The 15,049-nt window shown below is 35.3% G+C and overlaps 1 protein-coding gene across 12 annotated transcripts in view; it reads right to left on the minus strand.

Moving 5' to 3' along the window:
* Positions 1-15,049, minus strand: part of LOC148282610 (putative cytochrome P450 6a14) — a 33,819-nt gene that overhangs the window by 12,879 nt on the left and 5,891 nt on the right. For 3 of the 12 annotated variants that reach the window (XM_088224788.1, XM_088224787.1, XM_088224790.1), the window contains exon 2: positions 7,322-8,930. The exons of 4 other annotated variants lie outside the window; for them this stretch is intronic. In XM_088224788.1, the coding sequence (XP_088080914.1) occupies positions 8,003-8,890 (888 nt within the window). In that variant the 5' untranslated portion in view covers positions 8,891-8,930 and the 3' untranslated portion in view covers positions 7,322-8,002. Of the gene's footprint in view, positions 1-2,345; positions 3,352-7,321; positions 8,966-10,852; positions 11,004-15,049 lie in introns of those variants that run through there. 5 more of the 12 variants (XM_088224782.1, XM_088224781.1, XM_088224789.1 and 2 more) reach the window with 3 other exon arrangements.

Genomic DNA, 15,049 nt, shown 5'->3' on the forward strand with positions numbered 1-15,049 from the left:
TATATGAAAAAATACAAATATGCAAATTGACAGCCAAGTAGGAACATATAAAAGACATGTGTGTGACCCATCTTGACATATTCCGTAGAAACATGAGGGGACACCACGAGAACGAAAAACCTGCTAAGAGCATCATAGATGAGGGTCCTTAAATCGATTACCGAAAACATCCTGCGCCACCGGGTCAGAAATCAGAAATGACTTTATGCGGGAAACGTGCGAAATCAAAGATATAGTGCACTGGAGCAGATCCCGTAGAAGATACTGGAGATACCACATGAATAGAATGAGCAGCGATAGACTGGTGTCCACAGCAGCCAAAGAATTGCCTTCCGGACGGCGCTCACCTGGAAGACCCCCTAAGAGATGGAAGGATAGTTGAGCCTCATTGATGGAGACTGAGTAGTCTGAGTAGAACAGATCTTCAAGAAAACAAAAAAGAAAAAGAGAACAAGATTGCTGTAGGCATTCCCATAAGCACCTATACAGTAAGATTTTTCTAGAACTGTGGGTATTTTCTGTAAATTAAGAAATGCCGTTTTTGTGATCAACATCATTTTCGGAAGGTAATTAAAACAGTTGTTATTTGTATGAAAACGGCCTGGCTATTTTTAACAGAACATAGAATTGACCTTACTGCACCAGATAACACAAATATCTCATTTTTCCAAAATTTTGGACTGGCTACACATATATTCTACTTAGGTACTGAGACGCGGAGAGGATCTGTGGAGAGAGGAACTCGGCTATAGGCTCTAGATGTCTAGATGAATCTGAATCACAAGATATTTCTATTAATTGGTTTTCCTGTGTCGTTGTCAAGCTAGTAATATTAGTAACATCTGTTTTGAAAGGGTTTAATATCAATTTTTTTTGTCCGGAACGGGAAAATAATCTCAAAACGAAGACCTTAAAGCCCGGGGGTGTTTAATCATTTCATCTTGTACTTGTGCATTACATTGCTCCACCAGATGATTTCAAAAACGCTGACAGTGTAGGAAAGTGATTATAGTTTTTTTGAGTTGTACGATTTGACCAAAAGTCAAGCTTTTTTAGCATCGTTTCAATTTTATCTTCAACTTGGAAGATGTTGATATCTCTCCCTTTTCACTTAAGTTCAGCTCGTTAAAGGCACTAAAAATATCAGCTTAATATGCTGACATTGTGAACCATCCAAAGTCATTGAAGTGAGCAGAGTAATCGTAGCGATTACGAAACTTTTAGTGGCATTTATTTATTATTGTTCAATGGTCCAAAGATGAGACTGCGGACCCCCATACATATGACTTCGTTTTTTGTTGTTGTAAAATCGTGCATTTTGTCTAGTTTTGTGTTTCACCGATTGACCAAACAATGAATATCGAAGTACATATTATATATCAAATAAAATGACTACTTATATAATACGAGTATATAAAATTACTAGCTATGCGAAGAACCTCTATTGTAAAATCACGATATTTCAATTTGAGTCTAACATAAACTAAATGTCCTAACTAATTATTTTTGATTAACATATTACAACAGATATGAAGAACATTTAAGAGAAGGTTATTTAGAAGTCTAGGCATCTACAGGGCTTATGACCTGTCAATGGCTGGTTTAAGTGACCACTTTACACACTGTGTAACATTCACCATTCTGCCTATATTTGAACATCTATATTCCTTCAATTATTTCATCTGTTGATGTTTGTGAAGTTAAAGAGCTGAAACCTTTATTTATGCGGGTGAGATCCATCTAATTGAATTATTTCACCTACATACTAGGCAACGCCTGAAAATGTTATTTTTTCAATTTCTATACTTCTTCATGGACCAGGTAATTTATCAACAATATTTTGAGTTTGATAGAAATTGAAAAAATAACATTTTCAGGCGTTGCCTAGTATGTAGGTGAAATAACTCAATTAGATGAATATCACCCGCATAAATAAAGGTTTCAGCTCTTTAACTTCACAAACATCAACAGATGAAATAATTGAAGGAATATAGATGTTCAAATATAGGCAGAATGGTGAATGTTACACAGAGTGTAAAGTGGCCACTTAAACCAGCCATTGACAGGTTATAAGCCCTGTAGATGCCTAGACTTCTAAATAACCTTCTCTTAAATGTTCTTCGTCTCTGTTGTAATATGTTAATATAAACAGCTCCCCAGGGAGTTGAATCCAGTCCTTGTCTACAAAAATTTGGACAAACTCAAAATATTGTTAATTATTTTTGGTAAACACTGCTCAATTATTTCACATGCTTCACAAATCACTGGGTGTGTAAATATAACAAAACATGTTGTATTATAATATAAGTACGCGTAAGAAAGATTTAAAATTGTATTAATCGTACCTGTATCATCGTCTGCAACAAATCCATGGTTCTTCAGTTGTATCAACAGTTGCATGAAATCATTTCTGACGATGTTGTTCTCCTCCCTGTACTTGATCGTCTCATCTACAGTGTTATAGAAGAAAGCGTTTACATCGTCTCCCAGGAGACTAAACCAAAGTAGATTTCCAAGTTTAGGAATGAAAAACATGATAAATTGAAATAAAGTATTGGAAAAGCTCATCTCAAATATCCTTCTTCCCATTCTTCTAAACTCTGTGTCGGGATACTTGAAGCTGTTACACTCCAGGCCGAAGGCGCAAGACCCAATAACGTCCGTGTTAAACTTCGCCATCAGATCTTTCATATTAATGGGAGTAGTATGTAACTCTTGGCTTTCCAGGTATGTTACCATCTCCGTACCACATTTTGCCACAGTATCAAACATATACCGGATTCTGCTCGATGTGAAAGTCGGGGATAATTTGTTTCTCATGAACTTCCATTTTTCTCCAGTTAAATTAAATAAATGCTCCGAAAGTGGTTCCGCTTTCTCATTGAACTTCGGACTGTGATCGGTAAAATGAGAGAAATCTTTTACTAAAAGGATTTTGATTAAATCCAAGTCATTGACGATCAGAGTTCTCCTGAATATCATGTAAACCCCGGCATACGGAAGGCGCTTCGTCTGGAAGTACAAGTCGGAGAATGACTCTCCGAGTGATTTTTTCTTCAGAAAAATATCGCCAATATTTCCCAGAACCAAAGCAGGCTTAGGTCCTTCCACTCCTTTTTTAGTCCAGTAGTTGTAATTCCATCGTATGAGTAAATATACAACTCCGAGGATGGGTAACAACACACAAAACCCAGTACAGCAACTCGAAAACATTATCCTTGCCGTCAACCACCCACAATGAGCAATATCGCTTTGTTAACTTTAATCACTTGTGTTATTGTCTGTTTTTCACAAACCTTAATTAATGATGCGGTTTGATTAGGTATCCTGTGCCGCGATTATTAACGCTATCTTAATTAATTTATATATTATTTACACTGAGCATTTACAAAGCCGGCTGCTTTAGCGTCTCGATACGTACTAAACTCAAGAATATGATAAAAGAGATGGAAAAAATATAACTAAATTTATTTTTCATAGTGGCAAGATTTTTTTAAGCCAATCAACAGTCTTATGTATGCCCTAACAAATTAGTATTATAATATGTAACACTTAACCTAAACAGTCTTAAAATCTATTTAAATTCACAAAAGGTATGACATAATCTAGGCAGGCATGGCAAGTGAGTCATCGCGAGTCAAGAGTGGCAACACCGCTTGCTTCTTTAATGCTTGCCCTTGCTGTAGGAACACATCGACAGAACCGTTTAGTGAGATTTCGTTTCTCGGCAGAGGGGAAAATAATCCGATGTTAGTTTTATAATTTCCCACACCAAAGACAGGACCAATCCTGTCTTTGGTTATATGGTTACCAATACGCAAGTTACGGCGAGGTACATTGAGGTTTATCTGAGCAAGGATATCCATGGACATCTATACAGTTAGATATTAATTTGTGCAAGAATATCAAACCAGCCTAGATGCTCTTACGTGTTAATAAAGCAGCATCTAGCCACATTACCTGTGCATCTAGGCGTTCGTTTTCAAAACTTACATTTATGTCAGAATTCAATTCGACTTCAAAATGTACATATTTCTGTCTCAAATTTTTAATAGGCTTTTAAGAAAAAAAGCCAACCTCAGAACGATTAAAAATTTTCATGAATCGTAATTAAAGGAAAAATTGCCAGGTCGAACAGAATTTTTGACACTTTTAATGCTTATCGAGGGATACTAGACCTGTTGCCGTCGGTACAAACCGATCTACTTACATCCAAATTATTTGGGGATCGATAGTGTATCTTCGTAGTCGCGTAGGAGAATTGAACATTGTTATGCAGAAAGCAGCCAGCCATAGAAAAGTGAAACTGAGATAGTAGCACGTTAATGAAAATAGTGAATAATCAAATCTACTAAACAGTTTGAATGTTTTTGAATTTCACAAATGACAAACAATGAATACATAAGTTTTTTTATATCGCAAACTTTCACTTGAACCTTATTATTTGACCAGTTTTAATGATTTTTAAAGGACCGTAAGATTTTTCTAGTGCTATGGGTGTTTTCTGCAAATTGAGAAATGCCGTTTTCGTGATCGCCGCTGTTTTAAGAAGGTGATTATTAAAATTATTTATTAAAAAGCGGCCTGGCTGTTTTAGATATGTGTATCATTTTTATCATTTATCATTTATTTATTCATATATATGTACATTACAAAATAAAATATCTTAATTCATACATATATAAATAATTAGGTAAAATTAGGTATATGTAAAAAAAAACACATTAGTATACATAATATCCAAAGAATAATATGTTAAAAAAGTAAGAGAATCTTGTAACGAAAAACTCCCTCAGAGACGTGAAAAATGTCAATGTCCAAAGTGATATTGTTCAACATAGAGATAGCCCTTCCAACAGGCATAACCATTGGCAGGTTGGTCCTGTATATTGGAATGTAAAACAGTCTATGTTGACGCTGTCTAAGGTAATTATCAGGAACATAAAAGCTAATGCTCCGCATAATTTCAGGGTTGTCAATAATACCGCGCAACAATCGAAAGAAGTGCGTTGTTAAATACACATTCCTTCTAGTCTTCAAACTGCTGTAACCAAGCATACCCTGGAGAAACTCAGTGGGATAAAGCCATGGATAATATCCGCACTCCCTCATGTAGAGAAACCGAAGAAATTTCTTCTGAACCCTCTCCACCATAAGAGAGTACTTCAACTCACACGGTCCCCAAATCATCGAGCCACTCTCGAGTCTACTTCGCACCAACGAGTTATAAAGAATTCTCAGTACTCGTGTACTACCAAAAACCCTAGCAGTACGCAAGACGAATCCTAACATCTTCAATGAACTACTACAAACTGTTTCGATCTGATCATGAAATGTCAGGGAACTCACAAAAGTGATGCCTAGATCTTTAACCTTCGCAATCCGCATAAGATTCTGGTCATTCATTCTATAGCGGAAGAATAGCGTTTTGTGGGCCCTGGTGAAAGACATAACTGAGCATTTTGAAATATTGAACAATAATTTATTTCGTCTTCCCCATTCAGATACGTTTAATATATCCGTTTGGAGAGAACGAAAATCATCCAAAGTTTTAACCCTCAAAAATAGTTTTAAGTCATCCGCGAATAATAAAAAACGCGATTTGACTACAACTTTTTTAATATCATTGATAAAAATAGAGAACAGTAATGGACCCAAGTTGGATCCCTGGGGAACACCTGAGTAAGTATTAAAAATTTTTGATGCAAACAAGCCATGTGAAACGTATTGATTTCGGTTTCGGAGGTAGCTCGCCATTAATTTTAGCATTCCATCCGAGAAACCGATCTCACTCAGCTTGTTTAACATAACATCATGATCGACTGTATCAAAGGCTTTGGCAAAGTCATTATATGAACAGTCAACCTGATGTCCTGCATCTAATGCAGCCGTAATATAGTCTGTAAATATCATTAAATTTGTTTCAACCGAGCGACCCTTCCTGAACCCATGCTGTTCATCTATTATAAATGGCTCGACTCGAGAAGCGATGATTTTACTTATTAAAATTTCAAATACCTTAGCTGGCGCTGAAAGTACAGCTATAGGTCTATAGTTGTAGATATGTGTACCGTGACGTACGCTTCCCCCGTCACATATCGATGTACCTATCTAAAACTTGAAGGTGGGGAGTCAATGGTGTATCTTCGTAATCACTCGAGAGAATTTATCTTCAACTATACCGCCATGGTGAAGGCATGACGTCCTTAGCTTCCCATCATAATCGCGGTATGCGGTTAAAGGGACGTAATATGAACTGATGGAAATTTTTTTAATCACTTATTGGTAATATATATAATAACATAGAGAAATAAATGAGCAGAAAACACTTACTTTTAAAAAGTTTCATTATTGACACACGACATTTCATTTAGTAAAATAGAAACTATGAAATTATAAAGAGAAATGACAAAATTTTTATTCATTAACGTTGAAAATAATGGTTAACAAATCAACGCATGTTTTTTTTACATTTTTTTTTGTACCACAACAGGCCAGAAGGCCTAATTACAGTGGTGAATTACATCACAGAGCACCCAGGATTGAGAAAAATCACATTTTAATTTTTGAGTTCTCACCGGGAATCGAACCCGGAACCTTCCGTGCGTGAGTCAAGCGTCTTGACCACTACACCACGGAGGCCGCCATTATGTACGAACGAAGGATAAGTAGTATTCATAATGATATACAATAAAAGCATAATATAAATAACATAATAAGTGGCCTCCGTGGTGTAATGGTAAAGGTGCTTGACTCACGCATGGAAGGTTCCGGGTTTGATTCTCGGTGAGAATACAAAAAATTAAAAATGTTATTTTTCCCTGATTAATCTTTACGTTTTTTTTAAAAGAAAAATTTATGTTCTTATGATTTACACAAATATTTTGGGGGGCATAAATAACTCACTATTAGAAAATGGGAACCAAGTTGTGGTAGAGCGTTAAGTCTAGCTCTTCCTTTATCCTGCGGAGCTACAAAACATCAGATGCAGCACACCTTTTTTGTTTTTCTGTTAATATAATTTCCCCAGTGGGTGAAATTTCAGTGCCCGAGATCCTAATTAATCAACTGAGGCCCGAAGGTAAAAGTCGGTAGTTTTATTTATACCTCTAAAAAACCGGTGGATCATTAGTATCGTAATAAATTTGCAATTTCTAACAAAATCTCAGATTACCTATCTATTGTAAAATCACGAATTCATAATTTGTGTTTTATAATATAAACTAAATGGTTCGAAGTATTTTATTTTTGTTCGCATCGCGCAATTATTTCCCATACTACACCAATCACTGGGTGTGTAAATGTAACAAAATATGTTGTATTATATAGGTGACTGGAACTGAACCCGCCATAGCAAATTTGCATATGGAGGAGGTCATTTGCTAATTATTGGACGTTACTTTTCTGAACCAAAATTTTACAGTTTGGGAGATATGTAAATTTTAATACTTTATTGAGATTTTTCCAAAATTTGACTTTCATACATTCACAACATTATTTTTTTCATTATTTTTGTATTTTTTTTAAATTTCTGTTGGTAGTCATAAACATTTTTGATTAAACAACGTAGGAGTTTCCCTCAAACTAGGGTTAAAAAATAAGATATTACGCTTTAAAAAAAAGGGTGACGAACTAGAAAACTAACTTAGAGTAGAATATATTATTGAAATGCCGTAGCTTTTTTTAAATTTCACGTTGAATTTGATCATAAAGTTTTTTTTAACGGTATTTTTTAATGCGTAATATCTTATTTTTTAACCCTAGTTTAAAGGAAGTTCCGACGTATTTTAATCACAAATGTTTATGACTAACAACAAATAATTTTTTAAACGCTAAAATGCTTGAAGGTCAAATTTTGTAAAAATCTCAATAAAGTATAAAAATTGTCATATCTCCCTAACTATAAAACTTTGGTTAGAGTAAGTAAGATCCAATAATTAGCAAATGACCTCCTCTATGTGCGAATTCGCTCACCCTGCAAAAGTACGCGTAAAAAAATATTTCAAATTATATTAATCGTACCTGTATCATCGTCTGCAACAAATCCATGGTTCTTCAGTTGTATCAACAGTTGCATGAAATCATTTCTGACGATGTTGTTCTCCTCTCTGTACTTGATCGTCTTGTCTACGGTGTTATAGAAGAAAGCGTTTACATCGTCTCCCAGGAGACTGAACCAAATCATCTTCCCAAATTTAGGAATGAAGAATATAAAAAATTGAATTAAATTACTGATAAAGCTTAATTCGAACACCCTTCTTCCCATTCTTCTAAACTCTGTGTCGGGATACTTGAAGCTGTTACACTCCAGGCCGAAGGCGCAAGACCCAATTACGTCCGTGTTAAACTTCGCCATCAGATCTTTCATATTAATGGGAGTAGTATGTAGCTCTTGGCTTTCCAGGTACGCTATCATCTCCATGCCACATTTTGCCACAGTATCAAACATATACCTGATCTTGCTCGATGTGAAAGTCGGGGATAATTTATTTCTCATGAACTTCCATTTTTCTCCAGTCAAATTAAATAAATGCTCCGAAAGTGGTTCCGCTTTCTCGTTTAACTTCGAACCGTGATCGGTAAAATGAGAGAAATCTTTTACTAATAGGATTTTTATTAAATCCAAGTCGTTGACGATCAGAGTTCTCCTGAATATCATGTAGACCCCGGCATATGGAAGGCTCTTCGTCCGGAAGTACAGGTCTGATAATAACTCTCCCACTGACTTTTTCTGCCGTAGAGTTTCGCCTAAATTTCCGAAAATAAAAGTTGGCTTTGGTCCTTCTACTCCCTTTTCGCTCCAGTAGTTGTAATTTCTTCGTAGGAGTAAATATGCAACTCCGAAAATGGGTAACAACGCACAAAGTCCGGTCCAGCAACACGAAAACATTTTGTCTTTTACACGCAATCCTTATCGAGACACAGTACAACTATTGTTGCAATAAAAGAAAAGAAATTGCTTATGCTTTAATTAATCAATGAAATTATTTTAACTCATTTACGAAATCCCACTGACGATATAAATACTATCCAGGGCCTCGATTATGATGGGAAGATAAGGACGTCATACCTTCAGATAAATTCTCTCTAGGGATTACGAAGATACACTACCGACCAGTGGCGAACGGTGAGTTTTTAAATTGGTAAGCTATGAAAATTCTGATAAAATGTCCATAGCGGTAGTATGGCATATAAAAAAAAGTCTATTTTATATTTAATAAATAATTTCTAACAAATGGCTCCAGCGGCTAATAGTTTCAGTAAAAATATTTTCTAACGTAGCACAAACATTTTATTTAAAAAAACATAATTGCAAAAAAAAAAAATGGAACCCCCGTACCCCGAACCCCGCCTCGAACCCCGCCTTCATCGTTACAAAGCAACGACCCAACCGCGCAGCTATTTCGCGTTTTCAGCTATGCGTCGAAAAAGTAATGAATAAACTAAATAAAAGCTGCATTTGATACTGTAGACCATAATATTTTGCTTGAACGTCTGGAGAAAACTTATGGTATCCGTGATCAGGCACATATGTGGTTCAGTTCATAACTTAATAAAAGAGAATATGCAGTCGTGTTCCAGGGTAAAAGCTCAACCAACTTTCGGGTGTCTACAGGAGTGCCTCAAGGGTCAGTACTCGGACCACTTCTCTATCTCCTTTACACTAAAGATATAGAGAACATTATCAAAGAATGTGGATTGTGGTCGCACTGCTATGCAGATGATACGCAGATTTATTTTTATTGCAAACCAGGCGAGAGAAGTGTGCTTGTCAATTTAATTGATGGATGCATCAAGAAAATAGGAAACTGGATGGCTGAAAACAGACTAACATTAAACCCATCAAAAACTGAACAACTGTGGGTGGCTTCAGCCAGACGACAGAATTTGATCCAGGATACGGCTCTACCCAATGTAGGGAGTGCCGTTTTACCCACCGTTAAACTACTGGGAGTTTTACTCAATTCTGACCTATCTCTTGACGCTCAAATTAGTAGAACGATAAGTTCATGCTTCTACCAGCTGAGACAAATTAAATGCATACGCAAAAATTTGCCGGTTGATGCCGCCCGTCAATTAATAAATGCGTTTGTAGTGTTTAGAGTCGATTATTGTAATGGTATCTATGCAGGTCTACCAATGAACAAAATGACTCGCCTACAATCTGTATTGAATGCTGCAGCGAGACTTATTTTCGGAATCTCTAAGTTCAGTCATATGACTCCACTACTTCGGGAACTACACTGGCTACGTTTTCCACAGAGGGTCGATTACAAACTCTGTTGGCTTATGTATAAGTCACTGCACAACTCGGCTCCGGAATATCTAAGGGAACTATGCATTCCAGATGAACTAGCTGACAGGCGTCTCACGCTTAGATCAGCTACGTCTACGGCGAGAGGAAAATTTATTATACCTCTACGCAAACAGCGCACTAAATTTGGTGAGCGCGCATTTGCGGTCGCAGACCCTATGGCATGGAATGCTCTCCCAGCAGAGGTGCGAGGCTGTGAAAGTGAAGTGATGTTTCGGAAAAAACTTAAAACCCACTTGTTCTCTAAATCATTTGAATAAATCCGTAGCACGTGACAACAAAATAAATTATTTTAATTAAATTACAAATTTAAAAGCTTCAATTAAATTAACTTAACAATAGAATCACCATGTAAAGCGCCCTTGAGGTATTTTATTACGAAAATGGCGCTATATAAGTTATCCACAATAAATAAATAAATAATTCATTGGCGCACCAGTGCATTTTTGGTTAAGTTAGACTATTGTAACTTGTCTTGAAATAAACACTATTTCTTAATAAATGATAATAATTAAATAATTTTAAAGTATTCTTTACCTTAGCGAGTACGATAGTTCACCAAACAAAACATAAATTACGTTTTAAGAATCATTGTTTCATCGACTTTTATATCACATTATTATTCACAAAACGACATAAGTTAAATATATTATAATTCTTCGTATATATTTATTCTTAACACTATACACTAGAAACGTTTTTATCATAACTCTAACTAAATTTTAAAAGTTTAAATAGATACTGAAGAATAACCTACAACATTCAACTGTCATCGTATGCACAAAAACGAATTACAATAAAAAAACAATTAGCGAATCTTTGTTTTTTTAAAACCCACAAAAGGATTTATTCTTTATTATGGATTAAAATATCAATTCGTTTCGATTAAAATATCAATATATTAATAATTTTAAAGCAAATTTACTTTCAAACCACCGAAACATAAGTATGATCAATAACTGTCAATTACTTACTTATTATTGTAACTTTCGTGTTAGACGTACGAAACATATTCGTTATCTCTTTCTCACACATGACGAGTGCGTATATTGTCACCTCCCTTAGACTGTCGTAAGTCAAATTGCTGTATTTTAAAGAATACTAGCCCTTATGAAAAAGTATTGAAAGACTAAATTGCATTAATGAAAGCTGCAAGATTTTACTGTGATCGCAAGTGTAATTTTTCGAACGAGATTTTAAACTTTTAGGTTAAAGACGTATTTGAATTAGTGATTTTAAAGTGATCAGAGTAATCTCGTGTAATCCAGTAGAGATAATTTTGGCCAATAGAGGCGCAACTAGTCGCTGTATGGAATAAAGGAATATATAAATTTACTTACTCAAGAAAAGTAATATATTTTTTGGTGATGTGTTTTTTCCTAATAATACTACAGTATTATAAAACATTACTTATAATGTCAAAAAAATATGGTAAGCTGCATGTAATCGATTATAAGGAGCATTCGCCCCTGCTACCGACCCCCCACGTTTCACCAGGAGATGGATAAATTGAAGGAATATAAATGTTCAAATACAGACAGAATGGTGAATGTTACACAGTGTGTAAAGTGGGCACTAAAACCAGCCAATAACAGGTCATAAGCCCTGTAAATGCCTAGACTTCCATATTCCCTTCTCTAAAATGGTCTCCATCCGTGTTATAATTTATTAATAATCGTTCTATTGTTTAATTTATTTTGTTATGTGTAGTTAGGTTTGGTTAGGATAAGCTGGGTTAAGTTGAATAGATTTAAAAAAAAACTATATTAAAAGGCTAGCTCAGAAGCTTAGAACAAGCTAACACGTTGAACGTTGAGTTGTCTTAATTAATTCCACGAACGGCTTAGCCATTCAGTTGAATGCCGCCATTTGATAAACAGCCTAGCCGTTTTGTTGAGTGGCTGATTGAAGTGTTTGGCGGCGATTTATAGATTACTTGATAATTTATAAAAAAAGAATTTGATGTTTTTTGGTTTTCTCCAATGTCACTCACTTTCATTTCAATGTGGAACATCAGTCCTATGGGAAATTAGATGCGAAAAAAGGATAAAAAAGAAAAAAATATATACGGCAAAGTTTATTGAAAATGTACGAAAAAACATTTCAATAAAAATGAACTACTTTGAACGACGTCACTATTGCTCGATTTCGAGAAAAGAAACTGCGCAGACGGGTGTCTCTTGCCACGCGCAGGAAGGGCGGGGCTTGTTTAGATGTTTAGTAGTTTGCTAGCATTCGCAGTCGACAGCCCTGTGCCAAATACACGATATTTTTGTTGTCAAATAGATAAACCGATCTCTTCTCGTTCCGGATTCCGGAGTCAGTATGTTGAGAGTGCCACGTGTAATACGGGCTTGCAATTACTCCCCCCCCCCCATCCGCGCCCTCCTTCGTTCCGGCAGATATTAGGGAATAGTGTCTGGTTGTAGAAGTCGAGGAAGGCCGAGAAAGACATGGCATGATCAAGTACAACAAATTCTTGAAAGTGGTCATGTGAAAAGTCGGAATAATCGACATGCATGCATGAGAAGATGTATGAATGTGAAGGAAGCAAAGGAAGTGTGCCAGGACAGAGTGGTGTGGCGTTCTATCCTCTCTGCCTACCCCTCCGGGGAAATGGCGTGATGGTTAGTTAGTTAGTTAGTTAGTACTTTATTTTATTTTTGCACCACAACAGGCCAGGAGGCCCAATTACAGTGGTGAATTACATCACAGAACATCCAGGCTTGAGAAAAATGACATCAAATTTTTGTGTTCTCACCGGGAATCGTACCCGGAACCTTCCGTGCGTGAGTCAAGCTTCTTGACCACTACACCACGGAGGCCGCTATATACAGGGTGTTCTTTAAACCCTGTCACATCCGAATCCACGATGATCAGTTTGAGCAAGAAGACATAATGGCACATTAAAATACATTTTTAGAACGAATAAAGTTTGCAATTTTTTTTTTTTATTTATTTGGAAGTTCAACAAGGATACATAAAATCTATACATTTTTTAAGTAGGCATTACTAACGTTCTTTATATATATCCTCAATAATAGAACTCCACCGTCTTTCATAAATTATATAAAATAAGTGTGTGAAATCAATGTAAGTAATAAAAAAGATTAAGTTTAGTGAAAGATAAGAATAAAGATATTAAAAAAACAAATGGTTGCTTACTTTTGCAAGGGAGAAGCGAGGATAGGGGACGGGGGAGTCTGATACACCGTCAGTCACATGGCCATGCCCCCCTCGCATCTCCCCTGCAGAAGTAAGCAACCATTTTTTTTTTCTTTTTTTTTTTATATTTCTGCGTTCTAAATATTTTTTTAATATGCTATTTATGTCTTCTTGCCCATACTGACCACCGTGGTTTCGGATGTGACAGGGTTTAAAGAACACCTGTTTAGTTCATATGAAGCAACCGATTATAAAAAAAGTTGACCGATAATTTATTTATTTAACTTTTGTAAATAATGTTATTTGTACATTGTCGGGCTTATTGCCAAATGGCGATCTCTTCCAACCAACCAATTCGATAATAAAAAAAGTTGACCGATAATAAAAAAAGTTGTGGAAGACTTCCGGTTTATTTACCGTCAACGAACCAATCGGCAGAACTGACTGAGAAGAAGCGAAAGAGAACTTGAGACGTCACACGCGGAGTAATTTAAGAAATATAAAACTTCTAAGCGCCGATAGTACAATACAAAAAAAAAAAAAATAGTCTAATAACAAAAAAATATTTTTTAAATACCACTGAACTGTCTCATTCAGACCGTTTCCATTTTTAGATTGATTACTATTAAGTATGAACATTGTGCAAGTGATAGTGTAGCATTTTTAATTACCGCCTGTCAGTTTCTTCGTAAGTTAAATAAAACATTGTTGTTGGATTCAGCGTGAAACATGTGACGCAGAAATTAGTGAAGCCCACGACTGGCCTTCACGGCGGATGTTTGCGGGCTGCGGAGTAAAATCGTTTAATATTAATTTCATTAAACATGGAACAATTTTATAGGTCAGGGAATTCTTAAATTGAAGCCCAGCATTTGGTAAACTTTTTCAACAATATAATTTATGTGAGACCTAAACAGCAATCTATTATCAAGAATAACTCCCAAGTCTCTAATCTCGCTACACCGAGATATGGAATTATCTTTGATTTTTTGTACTTTTAGTAAATGTCATTGAAGATCATTATATTGAAGTGTTTTTACTATTTTAAATATGTATATTTGTAAGGTTAAAGGCACTGCGTGCCGTGTATATTAATAAATAAATACATATACTAAAATAAAATAAAACAACTTTGTTTTTAACCACTAATTTTTATTTTTCACCGACCGGTTTCAAAGCAAACAAGCTTCTTTGTCAAGGTTTACGTAACTAATGAATTGATTCCTTTTTATTTTATTTCTATCATATTCACTTAATACTACACGTGGACCCAATAAATCAAGTGGTTTTTTCTTACACGGGTGGTAATCTGATATCATTATTTCCGAAGTAAGACAGGAGAGGACTTAAAGAAATATAGTTTATTTGGTTATTAATTATTGTTTTCTTATTATGAATCGCTTTTTTAATTTCTAAGTTGTCTAATTTTAATATTTTATTTTCAACATGAAGTACTTTTAATCCAGTGTCTTTATTGAAGTTATGATTATTTTCTATCAGATGATTTGCGAATTCAGAAAAAATATTATTATTTAAGCATCTTAAGTGTTCTTTTACTCTAATATTAAA

The sequence above is a fragment of the Micrasema longulum genome, unplaced genomic scaffold, assembly GCF_059751315.1.
Source record: "Micrasema longulum isolate JH-2025_06_02 unplaced genomic scaffold, ASM5975131v1 h1tg000309l, whole genome shotgun sequence".
Lineage (NCBI taxonomy): Eukaryota > Metazoa > Arthropoda > Insecta > Trichoptera > Brachycentridae > Micrasema > Micrasema longulum.